The sequence below is a fragment of the Epinephelus moara genome, chromosome 18 (assembly GCF_006386435.1).
Source record: "Epinephelus moara isolate mb chromosome 18, YSFRI_EMoa_1.0, whole genome shotgun sequence".
NCBI classification, from domain to species: Eukaryota; Metazoa; Chordata; class Actinopteri; order Perciformes; family Serranidae; genus Epinephelus; species Epinephelus moara.
In genome coordinates, this window is record NC_065523.1 from 32741560 (window position 1) to 32766996 (window position 25437).

The 25437-nt window shown below is 40.8% G+C and overlaps 3 protein-coding genes across 3 annotated transcripts in view; 1 reads left to right on the forward strand and 2 right to left on the reverse strand.

Moving 5' to 3' along the window:
- The first annotated feature begins 2566 nt into the window (after nt 1–2566).
- On the forward strand, nt 2567–8472 carry wbp2nl (WBP2 N-terminal like). Its single transcript, XM_050069994.1, has 8 exons — nt 2567–2699; nt 4214–4322; nt 4445–4583; nt 4752–4844; nt 5592–5792; nt 6304–6417; nt 6943–7019; nt 7111–8472. Exons 1-8 carry the CDS (start codon nt 2641–2643, stop codon nt 7165–7167), a joined length of 849 nt encoding a protein of 282 aa, XP_049925951.1. The 5' UTR covers nt 2567–2640; the 3' UTR covers nt 7168–8472.
- Nucleotides 8473–9656: 1184 nt separating this feature from the next.
- LOC126405944 (heme-binding protein 1-like) lies at nt 9657–20422 on the reverse strand. The gene is made up of 5 exons (XM_050069999.1): nt 20325–20422; nt 20028–20230; nt 14331–14469; nt 12283–12463; nt 9657–10476 (listed from the first exon to the last, which is right to left on the reverse strand). The coding sequence occupies exons 2-5, from the start codon at nt 20103–20105 to the stop codon at nt 10299–10301; spliced, it is 576 nt and encodes a 191-aa protein (XP_049925956.1). The 5' UTR covers nt 20106–20230; nt 20325–20422; the 3' UTR covers nt 9657–10298.
- A 2894-nt stretch (nt 20423–23316) lies between these two features.
- Nucleotides 23317–25437, reverse strand: part of fmc1 (formation of mitochondrial complex V assembly factor 1 homolog) — a 5173-nt gene continuing 3052 nt past the window's right edge. Inside the window, exon 2 of the mRNA XM_050070348.1 lies at nt 23317–24355. Coding sequence (XP_049926305.1) covers nt 24152–24355 — 204 coding nt within the window. The 3' untranslated portion in view covers nt 23317–24151. The remainder of the gene's footprint in view (nt 24356–25437) is intronic.

The following is a 25437-nucleotide window of genomic DNA, read 5'->3' on the forward strand; positions in this document are numbered from 1 at the left end:
ACGCAGGTATGTGCTTGTTATTGTCATTCATATATTTAAAAAGTTGAAATGATGTCAGAGCAGTCCACCTGTGCCTCATATAAGAGCAGTCGGGTTGAAGCTGCTGTAAAAAGTAGGACAGAATAAGCGGTTAATTAATAAAAAGGTCAGAGTTTTTAATAATACATAACATGCTGAGCACATGCGTGGTATCCTCAGGGAGCCATTAAATGACATCATTGCGTAACTCAAAGGCCCTCACCCCCCTCTCCCTCTCCCCCTGTGGCAATGCTTGTACCCATCTAATTGTTACATAAGCAATTTTAAAATTTTAATCAGTGCTGCATCCTGTCAAGGTTTCAAATGAGTGTCTAAATACTGTCCTGATACATCTGTGGTTACTGTTTACAGTCCATTGTTCTTCAAGTAAGGGACTGTTCGTTACTTATTAGGGTGGAGGAAGAGGTGCAAAAAGGAGGAGGGATGTCAAATAATTTTTTTAAGCATCGGGGAGAGACTTATGTGTTTTATTTTGGCTTAGGGGAGGGGCATACTAATTAAAATGGTTGTATTTTATATTTATTTTGCTACCAATTAAAAAAATCCCTTTTGTTTCTACAAAATTGCACAAATTACCATAGCCAGTAACTGTAAAAACAGAAATTATTGAGACATCATGTGCAATGAATACTTATGTCAGACTTATGTCTCATTTAAAATTTGTCCAAAAATAAACCATTTGCACTAACTAATCAGCATGCACCGTGCATGCTGATTAGTTAGTGCAAATGGTTTATTTAATTTTTTTTTTCCACTCTTGTGAAAAAAAAATAGTAATTTTCTTTTTTATTCCAGGATTTTGTCTGCAATTTCCAACTTTTTACTTTAAAGCATCAAAGATATATGTTTTAAAAATCTAATAACTGATTTTTGGTGGAGGGGGGGGTCATGCGTTTTCAGCTGGTCAAAGAGTCTGCTCCATTTCAGTGCAGGGAAAAGCTGTTTTAATGGAGTGTTATTGTCAGCCAGGGGCAGCAACCATATAATTGCCAGCTGACAAAACAACAATGTCGACCAAGAGGGCAAAATCCATGGTAGCTTTCCTAGTTGACAAATAATTGCCTACATGGACAGTAATGTTCACAGTAAGTCGTACCAATCTTCCTTAATTTGTTTGGGTTTGTATGAGCCATGTGGTTGTAGTGACGTAGGCCTATATGCTGCTGCCAGTGACGATACTGGATTACTACAACATGGCCCACCTACAATATACTCCCATTGTATGAAATGGTATACATTTCCGGTCTCCTAAGTAGGCGTTGTCCCCCGTACCCCAATCAAAGACGATGGAGAACCGCCAATCAAAGACGAGTATCCCCAACCTCGCTTCTGTCAATATGTGTGTACCCTTACTGGCTGTGAGCTAAATAAATAAATGGTTTGTGAAAAAAATATTTTTTCCAGCAGATGTCTTAGTTACAATATGATTGAGCTAACTGGAGTAGTTTCATGTCGTATCCGACAACGGGAGGCTTTTAACAGATGACGTCCTGATGTTAGCTTTGCTGCTGCTGTTAGCTGTCCCTGTCAGCTGCAGCCACTGATGCTTTCTAGACATCGTGATTTCCCAAAACTGAATAAATACCACACATAGCAACACAAAACTGCTTTGCTAGCTCAATCATGTTGTAACTAAGATATCCGCTGGAAAAAATATTTTTTTAATCCAGTATCTTTGGTGAAACTGCACTGATTTCAGCACCAGAGAGGAGATATCTGTTGCCAGATCTCGCGAGAGTGTGTTGTTGAGACAGAGACAGGTCTTGAACAAAGTAAATTTTCTCCTGATTTGTCCGTCTGAAATTTGCCATTTTGGTGTCAGAATGTTCTGAAGATATGTGGCTTGTGATAAATGGGTCCAATATTTGCTTCCATGACTACGGGGCGAAAGAATCGGCCAAAATCTGTAATCACGTTCAATTCTCCCACTGAAGTCAATGGACTCGGGATGGTTTATCCACCGTCTTTGACGATACTGTCAAATAGTGTACAGGTTCCACCTACTTGGTGCACCGCATGCGTACGCCAGTGTGGTAATGCTACAAACCCACTCAGGGAAGCTCAAGAAAAAATATTTGTAGCTTCCAGAAGGATTAAAAAAATTATGTCGCACACAGCCACCCCTGTCCTCTGACAAGTAGAGAACAGTCCCTTAATTCTTCAAGTGACTGCCTGGAACCTGTTAGAAATAGCTGCCTGAAAGCCATCAGTTAAATTCCTTTTGGACAGGCTTTCATTTACTTTATATCAAAATTATGTTATTTCATTTTAATTGTAACTGAGTTGGTTTCAATCACATGAGGATTGGCTGCCTGTACCTGGACACACATTCCAGAACATAGGCTAATGAATAGGACACAGAGAACTCACAAAACTTTTATTGGATCAAACCTGTAGTTATTTACATCCTATCAGATGTCAAACAGAGATTTAAATGTGCAGGACTCAGCTGTTTGTATGCTAATAATGTTGACTGTCTCACGGTAATCCAAATCACGAGTTGACGTGACGTAACGCCGGTGACGTTTCTGGGGCATCCCCGTCGGGCTGACGGTCAGACTCCAGTACGGGAAGCAGGAGAGCAGAAGACTTCTCCCAAACATGGCTTTGAATCGGAATCACTCGCAAAATGGTGGCGTTTTGGTTAACAACGGAGAAAGGTATGTGTATTATAATACTCCCCTGACGATTGTTTTATTTACCAGCCGGCTGTCGCCTCTGTTTTAAGGCTTGTTTACTTTCTAGTTTCCAGTGCGTAGTCAACATAGTGCTAACAAACCGCTAGCCTCCCGCTGGCTGGCCTGGCTACCATTAGCATAGCTAGCAAAAGCACATCTGCGCTACTGTTGACGTTTCGTTAGCTGTGGACTTCATATTGGGGGAATTAAAACATTGTAGTGTTGTTTAAACGTTGGTTATATAATATTATTAATGGCCGACTTTTTTTTAGCTTTCCCATATCTTGACATTTGGTTTAAGCAAAATGGCTAACCTGTAACGTTAGCCAACAATCAAAACAGGAAGTAGCGGTGGCTTTCGTGTCAATGTTGACATATTTGATATTATGTAAAATGGGTTAGTACCTCAGTGTAGACATACTCTGTAACAAGTAAATGTCCTGCATCTAAAATTTACTTGAGTGAAAGTGCATCATTATCTTAGTCACCATTAAACAATTGTTTATTCAGGGATAATCGACTGAGCATTACGCTCTTGTACAGCAATGTCCTGAGAACCAGGAAAAGGTAAATAGCAAGAATAAAGTCTACCCTAAATAATGGATACAAAACAAGAATAAAAACGGCAAAATGCAGAGAAATAAACATTTGATTAATGTCAGTTAACCAGAGCAGGAACACTGTAAAACAACCATATCATCTAGCATACACTTGAAATGATGGAACGACCTGTCTAATTGAAATCACTCATGTAACTTGTTCCAAAAACTAAAAGTATTGACATCAAAATTTACTTAAGTAATCAAAAGTAAATGTGCTTGTTGTTATGCAGAATGGCTCATTCCAGAATAATATATCTATGTTGTTGGATTATGATCATTGGTGCATTAATGTATTTATCACTTTAATGTTGTAGCTGGTAAAAGTGGAGCTCATTTTTATAACCTTATATACCACGGGGTAGTTTAACCTGCCATTATACATCATTATTCACTTGCTGATGTATATTTTGTATTGGTAAAATGACTATGTAAAATATAGAGTTATGAAATATATGTGGTGGAGTAAAAGTATAAAGTAGTAGAAAATGTAAATGCTCAACTAAAGTACAAGTACCTCAAAATAATACTTAAGTACAGTACTTTAGTAAATGTCCAGTAGTGCACATGGGCGGCTGTGGCATCAGAGATAGAGTGGGTCGCCCACTAATTGGTAGATTGGCTGAATGGAGCAGATCGATCCCCGGCTCCTCCATTCCGCATGTCGAAGTATCATTGGGCAAGATACTAAACCACAAATTGCTTGCGCTGGCTGCCCCATTAGTGTGTGTGCATGGAGTGTAAAAACCTCTTTGAGTGGTTGGAAGATTAGAAAAGCACAATACAAGCACAGTCGATTAACATTAATACTCTGTGACATAATTGAATCAGTAGATATCTTGTAGTGGCTGTATGTTAACAGGTTACTTTATCATCACCTGCTTCTTCTTTTCCCAGCGTTTTAAGAGAATGTAAGAATGTGGAGTTGACATTCAGCGATGTCAGCTGCAAGACAGACCTCCTGCGGGGGACCAAGAAGGGCACCATTTACCTCACACCATACAGGGTACCACCAAAGTTACATAAAATATATTTAACATGATATTGCTGCTGCGGTCTTCTTGACTGTACTCATACATCCTGTTGTAACTCTCCCCACACTCTTGTCTCTTTCATTCACTGGCGTAGCTGATGTTTGTGTCCAGTAATACCAAGGACGGCCTGGGTTCAGCCATGTTCCCCTATTATCTGATGAAAGGCTGCAGCATTGAGCAGCCTGTCTTTGCAGCCAACTACATTAAAGGGACAGTGTCAGCTGAGCCTGGTGGTAGGTGGCCTTTTGTTTTTACTCTTAACCTCTAAGGTGTGGTTCTATAAATTGTCATATTCATATTGTAAAATACAATAGATAATAAAATAAAATATAGGGACTGCACAATAAAACACAAGTGTAGCTCTCTGTATTTGTTCTAAATATAGCTGACTCTCTCATCAGGCGGCTGGGAGGGCCAGGCCCATTTCAAGATGTCATTCCCCAGCGGAGGAGCCATTGAGGTGGGGCAGCATCTCTTCAAACTGGCCACAAACGGTATGTATGCTATTTTTTTTTTTCACTGTGTTTTACAATGTTAAATATTCATCAAACACTCCTGAAAGGGGAACTCTGGTATTTTTCAACCTGTAACAAGTCAGCTCTTGTGAGATTTCAGAATGAGACTTCCTGTTAGCGTAACTTGAACACAGAACAGACCAGAAGAAGTGAAAAAGTACAGAAAAATGTTTAATCCTCTGTAGTGTCTTTTCCGTAATGTTGTAAGACACTTAACATAATAATATGAGCCTGTCAGTGGCAAAAACAAGCACTTACAGTTGACATAAATTGACAGGGCGCACCTGCCCTGAGTGGTTACACTGCAGCCTCTATTGCTTAAGCCAGCTGAACTTTCTTTTTTTTACTGGATCAATTTCAAAAACTGTTGTTCCCACAAATTATTTAGACACAAAAACATGGTAAAATAGGATCCAGGTTGAAAAATACCAGCGTTCCCCTTTAATATGGGTTGAGAAAGGTAATAAAAACCTGTTTCAAGGTGGTCAAAATCTTAACTGTAAATAAATATCAATTTATTTACAGTTAAGATTTTAAATATCAATCAATAAATGAACTGAAGGTCTGCCCCAAAAGAGTCTTTTAAAGAGCAACCCAAGTACTATAGATATACTTACTGTATGTAAGAGAGACAATTGCGGCAATACAGTGAGTAAACACACATTTAACCTCTGGAAAGTCCGGTGTATTCATTGTGAGAGACCCTTTCCTCCTGCTGTGTTCCAGCTTCTCGCGCTGCTCCGGCACAGAACGGTGCTGCATCATACGGCTACCCTTCACCTGGAATGATGAACGGCTACGGCCCAGCTCCACCTGCTCCTCAAGGCTATCCTTACGCACCCCCTCCCCAGCAGAATGGATTCTACCAGGGCCCTCCTCCTCCTGCTGCTGCTAACATGGGCTACCCAAATCCAACAGCTCCTGCAGGTACAGGACTCAGTCATTTGTTATATCAGAATCAGAAATACTTTATTGATCCCTGGCAGGAAATTGGGGTTTGTTACAGTTGCTCTGATGCAAAGCATAGGGAATTAAAGTATAGGTGTGAAGTATGTAAAAGTATAAAGATAAAATATGTGCGAGATGCTACAATTTTAACACTAGTATGTTAAATATTTAAACTACAGACCATACAGGGGTAGGAGTAATAACAAGATAGTTTTTAGCCTGCCTGTGTATGCAGAGCACACACACATTTTTATATCTTGTATACACGTTTTACCTCAAATGTCCTAATGCGTGTAAGGAAAAAACCCCTTGAGGCACAAATAATGCTGCCATTTCTCTCCCTTCCTGTTCGCGTTTAGTTTTTTTCCTCGTTTGTCTTGGTTTTTTTGTCTGCTGTGTAACTAATTGCCCACACAGACTGTAACCTCATTTGACCTTGAAACTCCATCTCTCTCTCTGTCTCTCTCGTCTGTTGTCTTCTGTGTTCCAGGAATGTACCCATCTGGTTTTGACTACATGGCCCCGCCTCCTCCCTATCCTGGGCCACCCCCAAATTGGGCTGCACCCCCCCAGAACTGGGCAGCAGCAGCACCACCACCTCCAGGTCTGTTTCTCTCCCTCTCTTTATTTTTTCCTCTCTGTATGTCTGTGTCACTGCACCCGTCAGATCTGATCCGTCTGCCTCAAAGTGAATCACTTCCAAGCACGCCACCCAAAAAGGGGTGCTGATGTCTCATCGGCTACACGTCAAAATTACAAAGGATAAACAATCTCCCGTCTCCCTCCCCATACTCTCTCCCTTGCACCTTGTGGATTCAGTGAAAACAGTCTCACCCTGCATATGGGGTTGAGCTTGGTACACTGTGCTGAAATGTCACTTTGGCATATCTCTATTTTAGGACGAGCCTGAGTAGGACGTTTGCCTCTGTGCATCCCCAGGGTGTGCCGGTAGATTTTGTCTCAAGGATTCCTGAAGCTGTCAGTTGTTGTGCCTCACATGACTAATACTCTTCGCATCAGTTCTCCTTACAGTGGGCTGGAGCTTTAGCGTCTGTTCCTAAATATGTTCAGCGGTCGTCACTGTGTGTCTTTATCTCCATGTCTTTGTCATATCTCATTTTATGCACAGGTAACTCCAAGGCGGCTGAAGCAGCAGGCAGCGCGTATTACAATCCCAGCAATCCACACAATGTCTACATGCCCATGGTAAGCTGCTTTGCTTGTCTTCTCCTTAGTTAAAGTTGTGTGAAAGTGACATCTCTAATGACACTTTTTTTTTTTCTTGATTCCCACGCAGGAGCGGCCTCCACCATATGCACCTTATCCCAACTCTCCTGACAAGAAAAGTAACTGAAGCTCAGGCAACATCACTTCAATTACACTCCTCTCTTCCTCTGTATCTTAAATAAATTCTAAAGCAAGGAGTGACGTTGATGGATACGTACTCGAATGTAGAAAACAGAAGAAAATGCAAGTAGCAGAGGGTTTAAAGATGTCAGTGATAATTCACCAACGAATCAGTGATGTTTTTGAATACTGGAATCACATCTTTTAAATACTGTTTTACATTTTACTTTGTTTAAACTGAACTCTAGCTAGACTCATCATTATTAACATTCTCAGTGATTGGGTTAATTTCTAATTCTCTAGCACGTAGGTAAAGTAAGGGCACGTAAACTGTCCTTGTGAAGAGGTGAAAGGAGGAGGAAGTATGGGGAATGTAATTTTGTAAGACAGATTTATTACCAAAACATTTTGTAGCAATTCTTGATTGCAGTTCCTGTAGTAATTAACAATAGCATCTCCTATTATAAAAGGTATTTTTGCAGTATCATTGAAAGTACCGTGTGTGTTTCCTATACCGTTATGCGTTCAGTAGTTTTCCATATACAAAACCAGACTGGGTTGCACAGTGTTTAGTGATTCAGTATGTGACTGATTGTCATACCATGACTAGAAACAATAGCAAGTTGAAGTTTCCCTAACACATGACCAACATGATCCTGCGTTACATCAGTGACAAGTAATTCCATTCATTGTATGACCCAAATCTCACGCTCTCCATCATGATTTAATATATATAAGAAAGGTTTTTGTTATGAAAAGGAGCAGTGCATCATTTGGAAAAAGGGGATCAGATAAATTTCTTACATAACACGTCTATGTATGTGCAATATTTCAACCTGACATAACAAGGTTAAAGGTGACGAGCTGGGGTTACCAGAGTGACCCCGTGCTCTGCTCCTAGCTTCTATTGTATTCATGTATGCAAAGCCAAGCTGAAACCAGAACTCTACTCTTTGTGTAATTACACTAGTGTGGGGTTACAGGGCCATGGCGCTATATTAAGGGCCCGTCAGTGTTCTGCCTGCTGTTGAAACTTCTGAATGCAAACCATTTATTCCTGATTTAGAGTGGGGCGAGGCGCCAACAGGCCGTGTAATCGCAGGCCCCTCTTATTGCTCATCAATTAACACCTGTTTGAAGGACTATTTGCTCACAGTTGAAGCGGCGAAAGAATTTTTTTTTTTTGGGGGGGGGGGGGTAGTTTGCTTGAATTAATCAAATGTATGTATATTAATATCTCTTTTGCAGTTCTTATTCCTTTTGCTGAAATTTGTCTGTCCATTAAAATCTAATAAATATATCATTTATTGAATTTGGCATTTTGATATTTTTGTCATTTATCTTAAATTTTAAAGTAAATGTCTTAAAAAGTAACATTTATTTATTCCTCATTTTTAAACTGTTAAAATGGGTTAAATATTTAATTGACAAACTGAATTGTTGCTGCATTTGGTATACTTGTGTTCTTAACATTTAATCTATTAATCTTCATATATATACAATCCATTTACCACAGTGCGTAATTTTATTGTTGACTACTGTGCTCAGTATATTAGACTTGCTTCTTATTGCTTTATTTCTTTTGCACCATTAAGGACATAGGTATATAATATAGGTTATAATACATTTTCAAATTAAGAGCTCCACAGAGAGTAATTCAGATTTCAAGTCAATTCAGATACAAGTTAGGTGAATATTGGTGGGGCCACATCACCAACCACCATAAATACACTTAACTAAATGCCAATATTAATACTATCAGTTCTAGTATTATAGTGTGCGCATGGTTTGCGTGTGAAGTAGTGTTGCCATACCCCAATCAGGTCCCCAGGAATGCTGCTTAGCCTTGCAGCTAATTTTCCCCAGTGGCCACTTGCGTTATTGCAGCAAAAAATACCCTGCTGTAGCCCAAAAAACATTTTTCCCATCAGCCACCACTGTAAAAGAGATGTCTGTAAAACTGTTGACAGGACACTTTGAACCAGGGGCGTAAATATAGACAGTGCAGGCAGTGTGATTGCACTGGGGCCCCTGTTGCAACTGATTGGTATTTTCCCTAACTGCCTGGACTGATTCTGTCCCTGACAGCGTTCAACAAATAAAGAAATAAAACAACTAGAATTACCCACACTCTTACTGAATAACATATTTATTATATTATGAAACACTATTAAGCCTGAACATAATATTCACCCATCACAGAAAACCACAAAGTACAGGAGTATCGCATAACACAGTTTTTAAGACTCGGAATAAATAAAGATGGCATTGTCATGCACTAAAACACAAACTACTCACTACACACAAAGGCTTCCTGCATCGACACATAACCACAGAGTTTATAATGACACCTACAGCTAGCTATAGCTAATGTCCACTCAGCTGTACAGCCATTAATTCATAAAGACTAATTCTACTTTATGGCTCAACTCCTGTTTTTATCCAGTTCCTGACTCAGGAAAAGGAAGTGTGCTTTTATCTACCATGTATCTACTGTTAATTCTGTACATTTCTCTGTAGTCGTCACTAAAGTGTAAACTAGATAAAAGATGTGCAAAGCCCTACAGTGTGTTCTTTAGGGAGAAGAGAGCTCTACATGGGTTTGATCGACCCTTTAGGACAAACATTTAATTCTAAAAGGGGTGAAAAAAATCAATTCAGTTAGATTATTCACTGAGTTAGATAGCTTTCTGTTTCAAACCTGTAAGACAGAGGCAGTAGCGTACAAGTTTATCTAAAGGTAGTTTTTTAAGATCTATTTTCCCTTGCCTTTAACAGCTGAAAATTGAATCAAAATTTTGTATAAAACATATTACATGGGAGAAAAAGGTTCACTTCTTAACACTACATTTGTCTAGAAGCCTTGAATCAGTCTCATCACGCATTGTTTCAGAGTTGTTTCTTTTAGAGAAATAAAAGAATAAAGGAAACGTGATAGAGAAAGCAGGTGATCAGATGGGTAAAGGCAACATGGGTAATCTCTATCTGTCCATTTAGGTTCGAAGGTCTATTAAGTCACCATATTGCTCTTACCAACTGAATACTGTTAGAGCTACAGGATTGTCGGCAGTGAAAGGGTATTTAAGGTTGAATAAAGGATTCAGCATGAGATTTGACTCAGATCGGATAGAATGGCTTCTACGGCTCTTCCTGTAGAAACCACACCTCGTTGCGGCGTCCGTAAGGCTTCAGTGGCGGGTCGTAGCTACAGCAGAAGTACTGCTTGCGCTGGAAGGGGGCCGTCTCACCCAGGGTGCGGGTCAAACGCAAGGCCTCTGCTCGGTACTCACTCTCACCCGCGAAGCCTCCAAACTGCCTGCGAACAAATAAAAACAGAGATGAGGAAAGGTTTAATTAGGTGGATAGTTTAAGTTAGCTTGATTGGGGGATTTATGGGACTTTTTAAAGGATGTGCCGTCTCACTGAGGTGGTACAGGGACCCCAAAAGACACACGTGCACATGTGTATTTAATGCAAACGTGAGGTCAAGAACACCTGCCTTAGGACCTGGTCTACCACAAACACTCTGCAGGAGAAAGAAAAAAGTCAGTGACTCTAATCCAATACACTTTTTTCAAATTAAAGTCCACTAGCTGTCTGTGCTGTGTGTGCACTGCAAATAAGATCGGATATTCACTGAAAGCTCTGGCTCTCTAAATGGGAAACAAACTAAGTGCATAACTAAAACGTGCCGCACATGCTTTTCCAGTCAATCAGCAACAGGGGGCGTTCGTGCTTGTGCACAGGGCAGGGGAAAAGCCATGGATGTGTTAAGAGAAAGGCAATGAGAGGCCTTTGCACACTTAGTCCATTTTTTTTCGTCGGAAATTGTCACACGTCTAAAAATAAATACGACTTCACGTTGTCTGAAACTCGAAATCTCAGAACAGGTTTGATTTTCTGTGATCTTCGCATCCGTCAGAGCCTTTAGAGATGTTTGACCAAGAATCATTGAGGAACATGTGGCGGCAGGACACAGCCACAACAAGACAGAGCAACGGGGCGAACAGAATCATTTCATAACTCAGACAGCTCACTTTCAACAGGTCAGATAGTAATATTCAGGTGGATGATGGTGAAGAGGAGGAGGATGTGGACCGCACACAGAATGTGGAGGACAGCTCCGCCCCTTTCATGCAGCTGTGGTGCCAAATAAAAGACAAGTAGGGAGTGGTGTCCTTTAATTTTGTCACATATTGCAGGTGTTTCGGGCATGTCCAACCGGGAGAAGACCTCGGGGCCGCCCCAGGACACGCTGGAGGGATTACATCGCCCGGCTGGCCTGGGAATGCCTCGGGGTTCCCTCGGAAAAGCTGACGGAAGTGGCTGGGGAGAGGGCTGTCTGGGCTTCTTTGCTGAGGCTGCGAGGCTGCAAATGGTACGAGTATGAACCATAGAGTTTTAATGCAACTGTGATTATTTCATAATGTTAACCACATATTTATAACTGCAACTGTTAAGTCATATGAGCTGTTCTGCCATCCACTGGTAGGTGCACAAATTTAGGAAACGCTCCTGTGGGTTGTATTTACATGTAAGAAAATACAACTTATGTGGTCGTATAGGTTGCTGGACTTTTCAGGTAAATCTGGTGTATTTGTTTGGGTGTTTAGCTCAAATATCAACAATCTTTCTCCAGAATCGCTGACTCCCTCTGCAACTAAGGCCCCCAAAAATGAAATAGCTACTGGGTCAGGTGGGGTAACTGTGCTACAAGCTGGATGTAATTGGTTTTAAAATTCGGACGAAATAATGACAGTGGGAAAATCATGGAAAGACTTTAACATACCACAATTCAGTTTTACATTTTAGTCATATGTAGGTTAACATGAGGTTAATGGTGCAATTAAATGTGTTGGACGACAAAACAGGTCAGCCTGACAGTAAAACCACAATAAGATCTAAGATAAGATGATATGTAGAATAAGATGAAATTACATAAATAACATAAAATATAGCACTATATACATGCATGTAAATGAGGATTGTGTGTTAAAGTAAGTAAAAAATGTGTCCAACAGTATTGCACAAATGTAATGAGAAAAAGGAATGAGATATTAGAGAATGGAACAAGCACTACTGACTTCAAGAAGGACAGGAAAACACTTTAAATGACACATACAGAGTGTATACAGTCATGCCGGGCCGCTCCTCAATCCTGATGGCACTGTCGGTGGGAGTCGGGGGCTCTTGCTGGTAGTTGGTGGGAATACGGATGGCGACCACCAAGCGGCGAGACAGAACACCGTCGTTGCGTGGGTACACTGTGATGATGATGGGAGCTGCTGTGCCCATGGCCTCCTCTTAGAGGATGAAGTGTGAGATAGAAATTTAGTTTAACAAGAGGAGAAACATAGAGGAGAGAAACTCCACTATCTTCCCTGAAGCATACTACCCAAATCTAAAGGTCAGGATTTGTGTGAGTGTGTGTAGAGGACATAATATCATTATGCAAATAACAAAAAACAGACCATGTAAATTACATCTCTATGGATGATGCACTGGGGCCTAGTTTTCAGACTCCACCTTTAGTTGGCTGAGGTTAGATTTTAGATTAGTCTGCTGACCTAAAGCGGGGAAACATGACCTCAAAGGACATTAGTGTCTGACTATTATTCAAATGCATCCTCCGATAAAGCTGAGTCATGTAATAATAGATTGTTAATTCAAAATGAGAATGGAGACATGATGTATGTTGATCTTGTCTTTGATTAATTCAGCCTCAGGGCGTCCTGAGACTGACCTCTGTTTAAATTAACGTCAGAAACTAAACTAGGAGTATGATTTTTAAAATGTTCACGCAGCCTAAATACTCTACGGAAGGCAAGTTAAAAAAAATTGATCTGATCTAAATTAATTCCTCTCGACTTAAGAATTTGTGAAAAGGAACTTTTGGCTTTTTTTTTGTCAGGATCATTTGCTGTTGTTGTAATTGCATCTTTTTATGGACCCTAAAATGATTATCCTGGCAAAATCTTCATTTCTCCTGCTACTAAGTCATAAACACGCTTGTCTTCGGGGCTTCCTAAGACTGGCCACTGTTTAAATTAACATCAAAAACTAAACTAGGAATATGATTTTTCACTCAGCATAAATAACAACACATATTCCATGAACTAATTTATAAAACTGAGAGGAGATTGTAATATTTTTTATTCTTTAATAAACTGCAGAACTTGCTATTCACCCAGTAAGAGTCATGTAAAAAAGATCTCTACCTTTTTATTATTAGTCAGTGTTTTCTTTCTCTGTGGCTTTCATCAGATTATAAAAATCTTTCTATTACATAACATAAATCAGTACTCTTGGTTCATCCTTTTATTATGTGTGTGATTTAAAGGGACAGTTCACATCAAAAGAATACATATTTTTCCTCTTACCTGTAATGCTATGAATCAGCGTAGATTGTTTTAGTGTGAGTTGCCAAGTGTTGGAGATATTGGCCGTAGAGATGTCTGTCTTCTCTCCAATATATTTATAAACTTTAAAGATGAAATCATGACTAACATCAACCCAATCATGTACCAGTCACACATGAACTAAAACACTTTATCTAACATCATGACATCTTGTTATATCTTAATGTTGTAGTTGTATTGTTGTTGCTGTTATTGCGATGATGTGGTGTCTTGCTATCATTATTGCTAAAGCCTTTGTGTCACGTCATGTGTCTATTTTGTAATTGTGTTTTTTTATATAACAGTGTCTTTTAGCAGATAAATTATTCTGTTTCCTGCCCGGGGACTACAGATTAAAATTAGCGTATAGCTACCTCTGGTACAGCTAAGTAGCGGTGCACTGTCCCTGTTAAATAAATGAAATAAATAAATAAATAAAGTAAATAAGATGGCACTCAGCTTGTGGTGCTCAAAGCGCCAGAAATTGCATTTGTAAAACTAAACACCAGTGTCTCCTTCCAAATATAAAATCATTATCCAATTACTCAAGATAATCCACAGACCTTGTTGTGAGCAGTTCCATGTAGGAACTATTTTCTTTCGACCGAACTGCACCCACCAACCATATCACCGTATAATATGTGTTTTTAATTTTGGGGTGAACTGTCCCTTTAAAAACATCAACACGTAATAACAGACTAGGTCCTGCACTGTTAGTGAACATATCTTAGCAAACTGATCCAACAGGAAGTTAATTTTCAGATTGGCTTACCTTGTTCATTGCTCCCACCGATGTACATGAGCAGCTTCCTCACCAGCTCCCCAGTCACTTGGTCAAAAGTTCGTCCCTCAGAGGAAACAACAGCATATTTGGCACCATCATATCGCCGCACCTCAAAGCTAACTCCATCCTGGGGGTGAAAAAAGAAATCCCGGGGCGGTTTAGGCATCAGAAGGCCAACTGTAGCTGCACACAAATGCAGAAATTGCTTTAATGCATATACACCCACACAAACAAACCCAGTCCTGGGGGTTGCTGTATGGGAGAGGTTAAGCTCAGAGATGATTCACCTCTGACACACTGATGTTGACAATCTGCTCCCGAGGACGAAAGCCTTGAACTGGCGAGGGGGGTTAACACTTGGAGGGCTCAGTGTGTGTGTGCGTTCGTGTGCGTGTGACTGCACATGTGGGTGTGGGAAACCAATGTGGGCAGCCAAATAATGAGATGCAGATGAAACGTATTTACACTGATTTGATTTAGTTTCTTCTTCTGCTCTGCAGGGTTCAGTCAGCCTACAGAGAATAATGGGCAAGAGATGTCTTGTTACATAACCGCACACAGGCAAACACACGGCGCTCGGCCCCCACCCCCAGACACACAGCGTCAATATGATGCAACAGTTTTGCATTAAATATGATTAAGTGGGGCTAATGTGGAGCACGGCCACTCAGCTATGCTGCTGAGCAATAACTTTAATAGGTTTTGAAGGAATCTGGCCACTGTAGATTTGAATACAGCCGCTCGTTCTGCTAATGTGATTATACTGTGTGTAGCCTTTAGCCCTGTGTTTGTTGTGTGATGTTTTGAGCATTGGACTTTAATGTCAATGTGATTTGTTCTCCTTGCAGTGTTCACTGTCTATCTGCAAGAAGCTGCTGCAAAATATACAACTGGGCCGGTCATGATAATCACGGTATTGACTTATCGAGGTCAGCAGAAATTATTGAGGTCATGCCCCTGTATCGTTTTGCCTTTGTGTTTACATGTGAAATTTGCTCACCAACATTTGAGCCAGAATTAACATCAGTGTTCGGCAGTATGTTGCCTGTTACGAAATGACTGCCTATACCCCTGTGCCAAATGTGTTTTTTTGTTGACAGAGCCCAAGAGTCCATTTTAGTTATTGTTTTGGTTGTGTGGCTTTATTTTATGTTGTTGTTTCTACTGTCTGAATATTCTTAAAAAAATAAAAATTAACTTAAAAAAAATAGGGTAACAATTTGCATGCATCTTTTTAAGTAATTCCAACTCTGGCGCTATAGAGTAAATTCTACGAGTCTTTTATAATTGGACAAACTCAATTAGTTTAGTACGACCGACATGATTTGCTTTGACCATTAAAAACTTAATTAGTTGAATTAACTTCACATTTATACAAAAGTTGTGTTAATATTTAGTGGTCAAACTATTTTTAGATAAGATATTCTAACTTGGTTGTCAACTGAGTAAAACACATTAATGAAACAAAGCTTTTTTTACGCTGAAAAACTAATTTATTTTAAGTGTTATCCACCAACCCCATGAATCATTTAAGGTAGCATTATATCAGCAGCATATAATGGTCTTAAAATGAGAATAACATAATTTATGAGTTGTTTCAGGGACGATAAATCATCCACCAAAAGTCATTATCGTGACAGGCCTATTACAATATTTTACAGATAACATAATGACACCAACAGCACAAAGACACAGTGAAAATACACTGGGCATGGGCATCATTCCCACTGCATATGCTCACTTGTGTGGCCTCCCGAAGTATGTTCCCTCTTCTCTGATGGAAAACTCACTTCACAAAATATCATACAAATGTTTTAGTCTCCATTTCAATTTCTGACCCTTTATCTGTTGTCCAATCATAGTGTATTTAAATGTCTTCCAGTTGCTATATTTGTGTTGCTAGCAATCACAACTGAACTGGAAATATGCTCCAGTACTAAGGTTTAAGTGAAACTGCATGTGTTTAGGAAGTGCTGCACACATGACTGGATAAATAAGGCTTGGATTATACTGCACGATGTTTTGATATTGTTTTGCTGTTGTTAACCTTGGTTCCCAATCAGTCGCTAAGTAACTAAGTTTGCTGTTTTCCATGGATGCATGTGAGAAAAAGTTTTCGTCACGAATAAGGTAACACAGCATGGGTAATTGATTCGCAATTGCAGGTGAAATATTCCCTTAAGGCAACTTTTGCATTCGATTATTAGCACTGCTAAGTAAAACAGAAATTTGCAAGTGAAGGCAATTTAATTTTAATACAGATCTAGCATTTGCAATTATTTCTGAAAGTGTAGCTAATTGAGAAGATAATTATCTCAAACTGAACATTTTGATACTTGATTGCATCTCCAGTGTCTATTGGCATCTTTTATTACATCCATTACAGGGCAATTACCAAAACAGCTTTCTACAATTTAAAAAACATTTCCAATCTTTAGAGCTTCCTGTCCCAATCTGACCCCAAAAAATTGGTCCATGCATTCATCTCCTGCAGATTGGATTACTGCAATGACCTTTTTGATGGACTTCCCAAAAAGACAATAGGTAGGCTCCAGCTAATTCAGAATGCTAAGAAAACAGAACATACTGCATCTATACTAAAAACACTCCACTGGCTGCCGGTACAGTACGGAACTGATTTCAAAATATTAATGCTTGGTCTTAAATGGTTTGGCTCCTAAATATATTTCTAACCTGCTAACCAGAACCCTCAGATCTTCAAGCACGTGTCTCCTAAATGCATCTGGGATTAAAGCTAAATCAGGCGAAGGTGCATTTAGTCACTGTGGTGCTGCTCTCTGGAACAAACTAGCTGATAACCTGAGATGTGTTACAACTGTATCATCCTGCGTATGTATACGTGTGCCTTTGTGAGCGTCATTTGTGAGTGCTAACTGTATTCTGTGTGCAAGTGTGCGCATTGTTTGGTTGGCTGATGATTATTTTAGTTATATGGAGGATTTTATCGCTCTGCTTCATCGTTTAATGTTTCTTTACAGTCACTTCCAGCACCCTTGAACTTTACTCAAGGGCGAGGGCTGATGTGGTCCAGCATGACCCACTTCACTCATTGTTCCCGATCACAGTTTTTGGGGTGGAGATTTGGTGATTTTGGACCATTTAGAAGCAACTTCCATAACATCACCCTGTAGCATTGTGTATTTATCGAGGAGTCTCATTTGATTCTGTGTTCAGTAATGTTTTGTCATTAAAAGTAAAATTCAAGGGCCGTCAGTGGCTTTGTGGATAGAGCACGCGCCCCATGTACAAGGCTGTTGCCGCAGTAGCCCGGGTTCAAGTCCAGCCTGTGGCCCTTTGCTGCATGTCATCCCCTCTCTCTCTCCCCCTTTCACACTTGGCTGTCCTATCCATTGAAGGCAAAATGCCCCAAAAATAGCTAAAAAAAAAAAAAAAAGGAAAATTCAAAGTGGGGAATTACAACAAGGAAAATATTCTTGAACGAGTGGCTCCCCCCACTTTGCAATTACATTGGAAAAGAATAGATAAAACAAAATACTAGTTTGTTATGTGGGTGTACCTAAAAATTGGCAGGGATTACGTAAATACATCTTGTTACAGTAAAAAAAAAAATCCATTGTCTTTGGACAAATGCAAATCAACTTCAAACCCCCCCCCCAAAAAAGTAAAGATACAAACTTAATATTTTATTGTTAATATTACAGATTTAATAATGCTACAGTTACATCTGCTCAGATTTATTTTCACTGACTCACAGAGGGAAAGTGGTCTTGTGATTTAACAACACTTCTGCATTCATCCCTCAGCACATACAAGATAACACCATGTTATCACGCAGCTCGTACTTGTGACAGGTACCCAGGCTCCTGCATGGTAATTACACGGGCTCCTCTCTGTATGACTTGTCAGCAGGACCACCATTAACATTGTGTACAGGATGGCATAGCGAGAAAGCAGAGCCTGAGTTCAGTTAAGCAGTACAATTAACGTGTCTGAGGTTGTGTGTGTTTAGCTGCTGTCTTCTGCCAGCTTATAGGCTACAGTGATAATTACTTCGTGCCTGAGGAGCGAGCACAAACGATTATCAACACTGTGAGTGTTAAATTGCCGTGTCATTTCACTTGGGTTAAAATAATCTTTTACATTCATTAGCAAACTTGGAGCTGAGCTCCACCTATATGTTGCTGTTATTCCGGTGTGAATGTGTGCGCATAGGTACGTGTGTATGACCTGCCAACTCCTCTGTATTCTGTGTCAGTTTTAATTAAGAGTGTTGGGTGTCAGAGTCAGGTGGGTGCTCCACCGATCAGATGACAAGCTCTGATTTCAATACCTGCTGTTTAAACGAGTCAGTCAGGTCCAGAGATTTGATGAGCTTTGAGCTCTGGCAATTCAAGCCTGTTTAATGATGCTTAGAGGAAGTGTGGAGACTGTGGTGGCCTTTGACATCATCCTGCATTTGATCCACTGTCAAATTTTCAGCAATAAAATGTTGAAATTTACTCACAGAGCTGCGCAGTAACATTCATTCTTTTCAAGTTCAAATGTGAGTATTTGCACGCAGTTATTTTACTGCTGGCTTAAACTGACTTTTCTGAATTCTAGCTCCAGACAATAGATGTTAGTATGCAATGTCAGAACAGATCTGCCTTCCAGTTTGTGTGTGTGCGGGTAAATGTGTCAGTTTAGGTCATGTGGCTCCCTGCCTGTCTGGTCATTTGGGCTGGAAGTCCTCTTTGTCTCAGCGTGTGTGCCTTTTGTGTCCCTGTCAAAAGTTAACAAGCTATTCAGAGATAAACACACACAATGCAGATTGCAAAACCCATGCCGACCGTGACGTTACATGCCTAACTGCACATTTACAGTAGTGCACGGTGGGTCAGCGGAGAGAAGAACCTCGAAATGGCTGTTGGGCATTGCCTCGGTTTTAATAACACACATCACTGAGTTTGCTGGAATCCATCCAATGTGTGCATACATTAAATATAGGCAAACACAATATGTACGTAAACATACACTGGATGGTGGGGGTAGGGGTGGGGGTGGGGGTGCTGACATGTAAAGGGCATGCCCTTCCTTCTCTCTGACGTCAGTTTTCAATGGTCAGTGTATCAGTGTACACACCAGGTCCATATCCTAGCTCAAGGGTTAACCACAAACACCTCTGCTCTGCATCCAGGGCAGGGTCAGTTGGCTCGGACTCACGTGGCACACACATGCATAATGTCATGATGGAAAATACAGTGGCCCACAGCACCTTAAACCCTTCCTGATTTTAGTCTAGTGTGTTGTTGTTTTAAGGTTACACAAACACCCAGCATCATCATCTTTATTCATCCCTGTCTTGCTGATTGGCAGAGGACCCCTGGCTGCTGTGCCCCTTTGCCCCACACTGCGGCTCAGCGGGCATCCTTATAGGTCACAAGCAATTAACTGCCAGGCTGTCAGTCAAGGTTACAGGGGCTGTGATGCACTCTGCAAAGTCCAGGATCATTTTTAAAAAACAATTACAATAATATAGCCTAGTTAGGGTTAAGTGCTGGATGAAATATTCATGCAAACAGGAGAAACCTCGCACCTCAGGATTACTGCGCGCATGTAGCCACACAGAGAAGCGCGCAGGGCAGAATTTGCAGAAGCTTTACAGATATCAGTGATGATGACGTTGTGTCTGACATCTGACAGGTGCCCGCGCGCGCTGCTTACCTTCGTCTCGCTGCTGAGCAATTTATATTCCGTCTCCTCGGTGTTTCCGAAGAGCGAATTCTTGATCATGCCAAACATGTCGCGTCTTCGGCCGGGTCACCTCTCCTCTCTCCGCTCCTTTTTGGTTTCCTGTGTCCTTCCCTTTTCGTCCTCGTGCGTGATAACTTTCTTTCTCGACTGACCCTTATGTGCCCGTCCGACTCCTTAAAAAAACAAACACCTTGATAAATAAGAGCTAACAGTACCCAGATGCTCCAAAGCGCAGAGAGTGCGCGCCTTGTTCCAGTGAGCACAGACCTCTCAACAGATGCTTGTTTCCCTCTCGGAGACAGAAGTTGGGAGATGCTGACTCCTCGCCCTTTGCCGAACCTAGGAATGAACAAATCAGCCTCCACCGTGACGGCTGGGGTGTCTCCGCCCTCCTCCGCTCTTAGTTTCTCCTTTTACCAGCTTGACGCTCACTTATGTCACCACCTTTCACTCACAGGCATTTAAATTCACTTAAAGTGGGGCATCAAGCTGGCAGCACAGGGGCTAATTTCCCCTGACTTAATCACCCCCCAGATGAGTTCAGGTTGTGCTGACATTACACATACATGCATAACTAACTCCCTGGTATGAGATGCAGCATCTCTAGGGAGTCACCTCTTCCAAATCCCCCCTCCCCAAAAATAGAGTAACCTTCAGTGCCACTCAGCTTTTGTTAGGGTTTCTCTCTCATTCCGTTTGTCATGGCTGTCTGCTCCGGGATGCGTAAAACAGCGGGGAGTGGAGAAGCACATTTACATCCTGCTTTTGGTGCAATATAATTTTTGACACAAGCTGTTGATTTGTCAGGATGCATTGGAGTTTCTTTCCAGGGCTCAGCACGCGCGTGTGTGTGTGTGTGTGTGTTAGTTTGGGGCAGCGCATGGGTGCACGTCTTACTCCCTGTGTCACTGTGCGTTGCTTTGCTTTAGGGTTAGTCTATTTAGATTCACACTGAAGGCAATGTTAGTCACCACTGGGGAGTAAGAGGAAACAGGAAGGGCAGATTTAATGAAAAAAAAAAAAGTGGGATGGATATCACAGGGCCAGAAAAGATGAGGTACTGTAGTTGACTTGATATGCATTTCATTATATATATATTTGTAAACATTCCTCAGAGATTTTGGTCCATATTGACATGATGACATCACACAGTTGCTGCAGATTTGTCGGCTGCACATCCATGATGAGAATCTCCCGTTCCACCACATCCCAAAGGTGCTCTATTGGACTGAGATCTGGTGACTGTGGAGGCCATTGGAGTACAGTGAACTCACTGTCATGTTTGAGATGATGTGAGCTTTGTGACATGGTGCGTTACCCTGCTGGAAGTAGCCATCAGAAGATGGGTACACTGTGGTCATAAAGGGATGGACACGGTCAGCAACAATACTCAGGTAGGCTGTGGTGTTTAAACCATGCTCAGTTGGTACTAAGAAAATCTCCCCCACACCATTACACCACCAGCAGCAGCCTGAACCGTTGATACAAGGCAGGATGGATCCATGCTTTCATGTTGTTTACACCAAATTCTGACCCTACCATCTGAATGTGGCAGCAGAAATCCAGACTCATCAGACCAGGCAACGTTTTTCCAATCTTCTATTGTCTGGCACCAACAACCATGCCACATCCAAGTAACTTAAATCACCTTTCTTCCTCATTCTGATGCTCAGTTTGAACTTCAGCAGGTCGTCTTCACCATGTCTACATGCGTCAATGCATTGAGTTGCTGCCACGAGAAAAAACATTAACCGACATCAATTATTTAGAGTTGTAATATTTGTTGTAACATAAAACATGACTTGGCAATGTTGGAATCTACTGCCTCAATTCCCATTGTGCTGAGTTTGAAAAGCTTTTTGCATGACGTACACCAAGCCTTGTACACACTGCCTAGAGCAGTGGTGTCAAACATACAGCCTGGGGGCCACAGCCAGCCTGCCACAGGGTCTAATCTGGCCACTGGATCACCTTGCACACCTAAAAGTGATGCGCTTGTGAAGGCTGAGAGGGGCCAGGTTTCAGGAGCAAGTTAAACACTGAGTAGCTATCGTTGTGTAAAATGCTGCTTCAGGGGCTTTTCCACTCCAATCAGAACATAGTTCTTTTCTTTCACTTTAGTTCGGTGTGGTGATGTCAGGGTTACTGGTCCGGCCCACCTGTGATCGAATCAGACTGTATGTGGCCTGTGAACTAAACTGAATTTGACACCCTTGGTCTAAAAGCAGTTGTCTGCCAGCCTGCAGCCTGCCAAAATCTTTGTTAAACAGCCAATTTTCGTTGAATTTGTACTTTTCCACGTCGTCCACAGTACAGTAACAGCTGACCAGCAGACAGCGGATCCTCTGCTCTGACAAATCTCAGCCGGAAACAAAATCCGAGTGTGTTTGGTTTCACTATCCAGATCTGTGTGACATTAAAGCTGCAGTAGGTAACTTCTGTAAAAATTACCTTTAAGTCATATGTGCTGAAACTATCACTACATCCTGATGGTAGTACACAACACAGATAATCCATGAAAAACACCAGGCTCCTCTGCGTCCTTGTCGTTCTCCAATCCACTGCAACTGAAAGAAAACAACCACTCAGAGCCAGGAGGAGTCTCTGACGCAGTGTAATCACTACTTGGGACTGGGTTAGAGACTCCGCCTGGCTTTATTTATTGATCTATCTTTTGTTGAGGTGCAGGAGATTCGTTCAAAAGCCATTAGGAGAACTAGGAGTAGCCATGGGAACCAGATTATTTTCACAGACGGTCTGTCTTGCGTACTACTGACAGGATAGAATGACAATTTAAGCAAATATGAGTTATTTTTCTGATAAAAATTACCTATTGTAGCTTTCATACAAGAGACAATTTAAAAAATATTTATAAAAAAAATAGCTGTTACAAATTATTCTGGGATTTTACAATGCAACGTCAGAAAAAGTTTCATAATCCTACTTAGCATCTTTAAGCATTTTAAAGATTTTTGAATTTTGCTCTAAGACATTTTAAAACCAATTAAGGCCTTATTTTTAGATGAATGATTTCACTGCCTTTTAAAAGCTTTTTAAGGATCCATGGTAACCCTGTTTGTCGTCCACCGAAATGCACACTCACACAAAAGCACAAGAGTAGAGGACAACTGTAAGAAAAGCAGTATATGCCTCAGTGGACGAGTCTAATCGGACAAATCGACGATACATCGATCTGAATCAATTCAATGATTAATGATCTGATATTAATGATGCAAAGTGAAAACACTGCTGCATATCATCATCTTGAATATACGCCTTTATTTTGAAATTACCATGGCACGTCTGTGTCACCATTTTCCGTCCAGGCACACCTTCCTAAACATTCAACCAGTGCTAGCGGCCTGGCACCAGATGGATAATGGTAAGCAGTCAAGATGCCCATGATGACATCTTCAAATGTCTTGTTATGTCCACAACTTAAAGATATTCAGTTTGCCGTCATAGAGAAGTAAAGAAACCAGAAAATATTCACACTGCAGAAGCTGGAATGAGAGAATTTTGACTCTTAAAAATCTTGAAACTGACTAATTGCCTATCAAATTAGTTGGTGATTATTTAACAGTTGACGACTAATTGATTAATTGTTGCAGCTCTAATGTGTAACTGCTTTTAACAAAAACTCAAAGTGTGACAGTGACTAATATTTTAATGGGACAAATGAAGCAAAATGAAAATGTACTTACAGTCCATTTAATGGTTGGTTTTGCCTTTATACAGTTAGGAAAAATGCCGAAACACAAACAAAAGCATGTGTGGACAAGCTGCAGGTATAGTATATTTACAGCTCAACAACAGCTTTTTAATTATGGCATTTATTTTCACAGTTGCTTCCCATACTCTCAAATCAGCTTATCCTCATATTGACCATTGACAGAACAAAACAACAGAAATAAGTTGAGTTCTCTCAAAGCTGTCCATGATGGCACAATCCTCCATCTGCCAGACAAACAAGTATTCCTCTGGAGTTTACTTATCATGTGGTGGATTATATGAGACCAGATAAATCAGCCACAGACAAGTCGTTTGTGAAAAGTTTTTGAGATTTTCTTCCAATGTTGCACCCTCCCATGTCCTCACTTCTCCCAGCCTTTACCTCCAGGCTGAGTGGGCAACCTGAGCCCCACCAGGCCGGCCACTTCTTCTGGACTGCGCTCTCCCTTGCCGTGGTAGAGGTTGTGCAGAGCCAAGTGTGTCCTGGTGGACGCCAGCAAACACAGGTATGTGTTTGAGTCGTGGTGTGCCTCCTGCTGGGCACGGCAGTACCTTTCTCCTGTTACCTGTCAGAGGGGAAAAGAGAGAAAACATGAATGAAGATCAAACGATAAAGGGGAGAGTGATATAGGTAAGACAGCATGCACATTTTATTTTATTTATTTAATCAGTACGTAAAGAAAAAATGAAATCAAGTAAAGAAAATATGAATAAATGCCTTCAGGTCTAGCTGGTGAACAACATGGAGTTCATAATGACAATAACAGACAATGTAAAGTAAACACATGTCCCTATATCACACGCTCTCCTCTCCATCGACCATAACAGCTACATGGATAGTAAGCATTTAGTCCAGACCCTATAGAGATTCACGTATACATTACAATGCCTCCGAGGCTTTTCAGAGCTGGGACACATACACAGTCAGGCAAGAGTTGCTCCCAGCTATTTTGCTTCACTGACTGCACATGCATTCAACCAGCCTGGTGAACCAGGTTCTTCCAAGCATAAATAATAAAAGCTTTAAGCCTATATGCTTTAAAAAAAAAAAAACCTTAAATGGAGCAAGCAGCTCTACTGTGTTCTGTTTGGAAACAATTACAAGCAGTCAGATTGACATGATGACAGACTGTTAAATGCTGTATGTTTAATATAAGAATAGCTATACACATTAATTAAAATAAATACAATAAAGACGAAGTTAAATTAGGGCTGCCCCAGGAGATGAATGTGGTCATACAGACGCAATTACAAACAGATCTAAAGCTTATTAGAGGCTTTAAAACAAAGTTTAAACACAGTCACAAGTATCTATTTAATCCCGCGGAAGCATACAAATTCTTTGGTAACGTAAAAACGGTTAGCTATTATAGTTTTTATATTGCATTATTTTGAGCCTGATCCTGTTAATCTGGGTTCACGTTAACGCAAAGGCCAATTAACGACGATTATTTGAACATATTTAATTACTAAATCTTGTGTAGCAGCCTGCACATCGATGCGTAGGAACTTAAACAGTTAGTTTATTCATTATCAGACGGAGCACTCACCTGCGCCTTAACACTAAGCTATGCTAGGCTAACGTTAGCATGTCCTTCTGCTTCACCTTGCGTGTAACCGTTACGCTACTTCAACATCTTACAAAGTT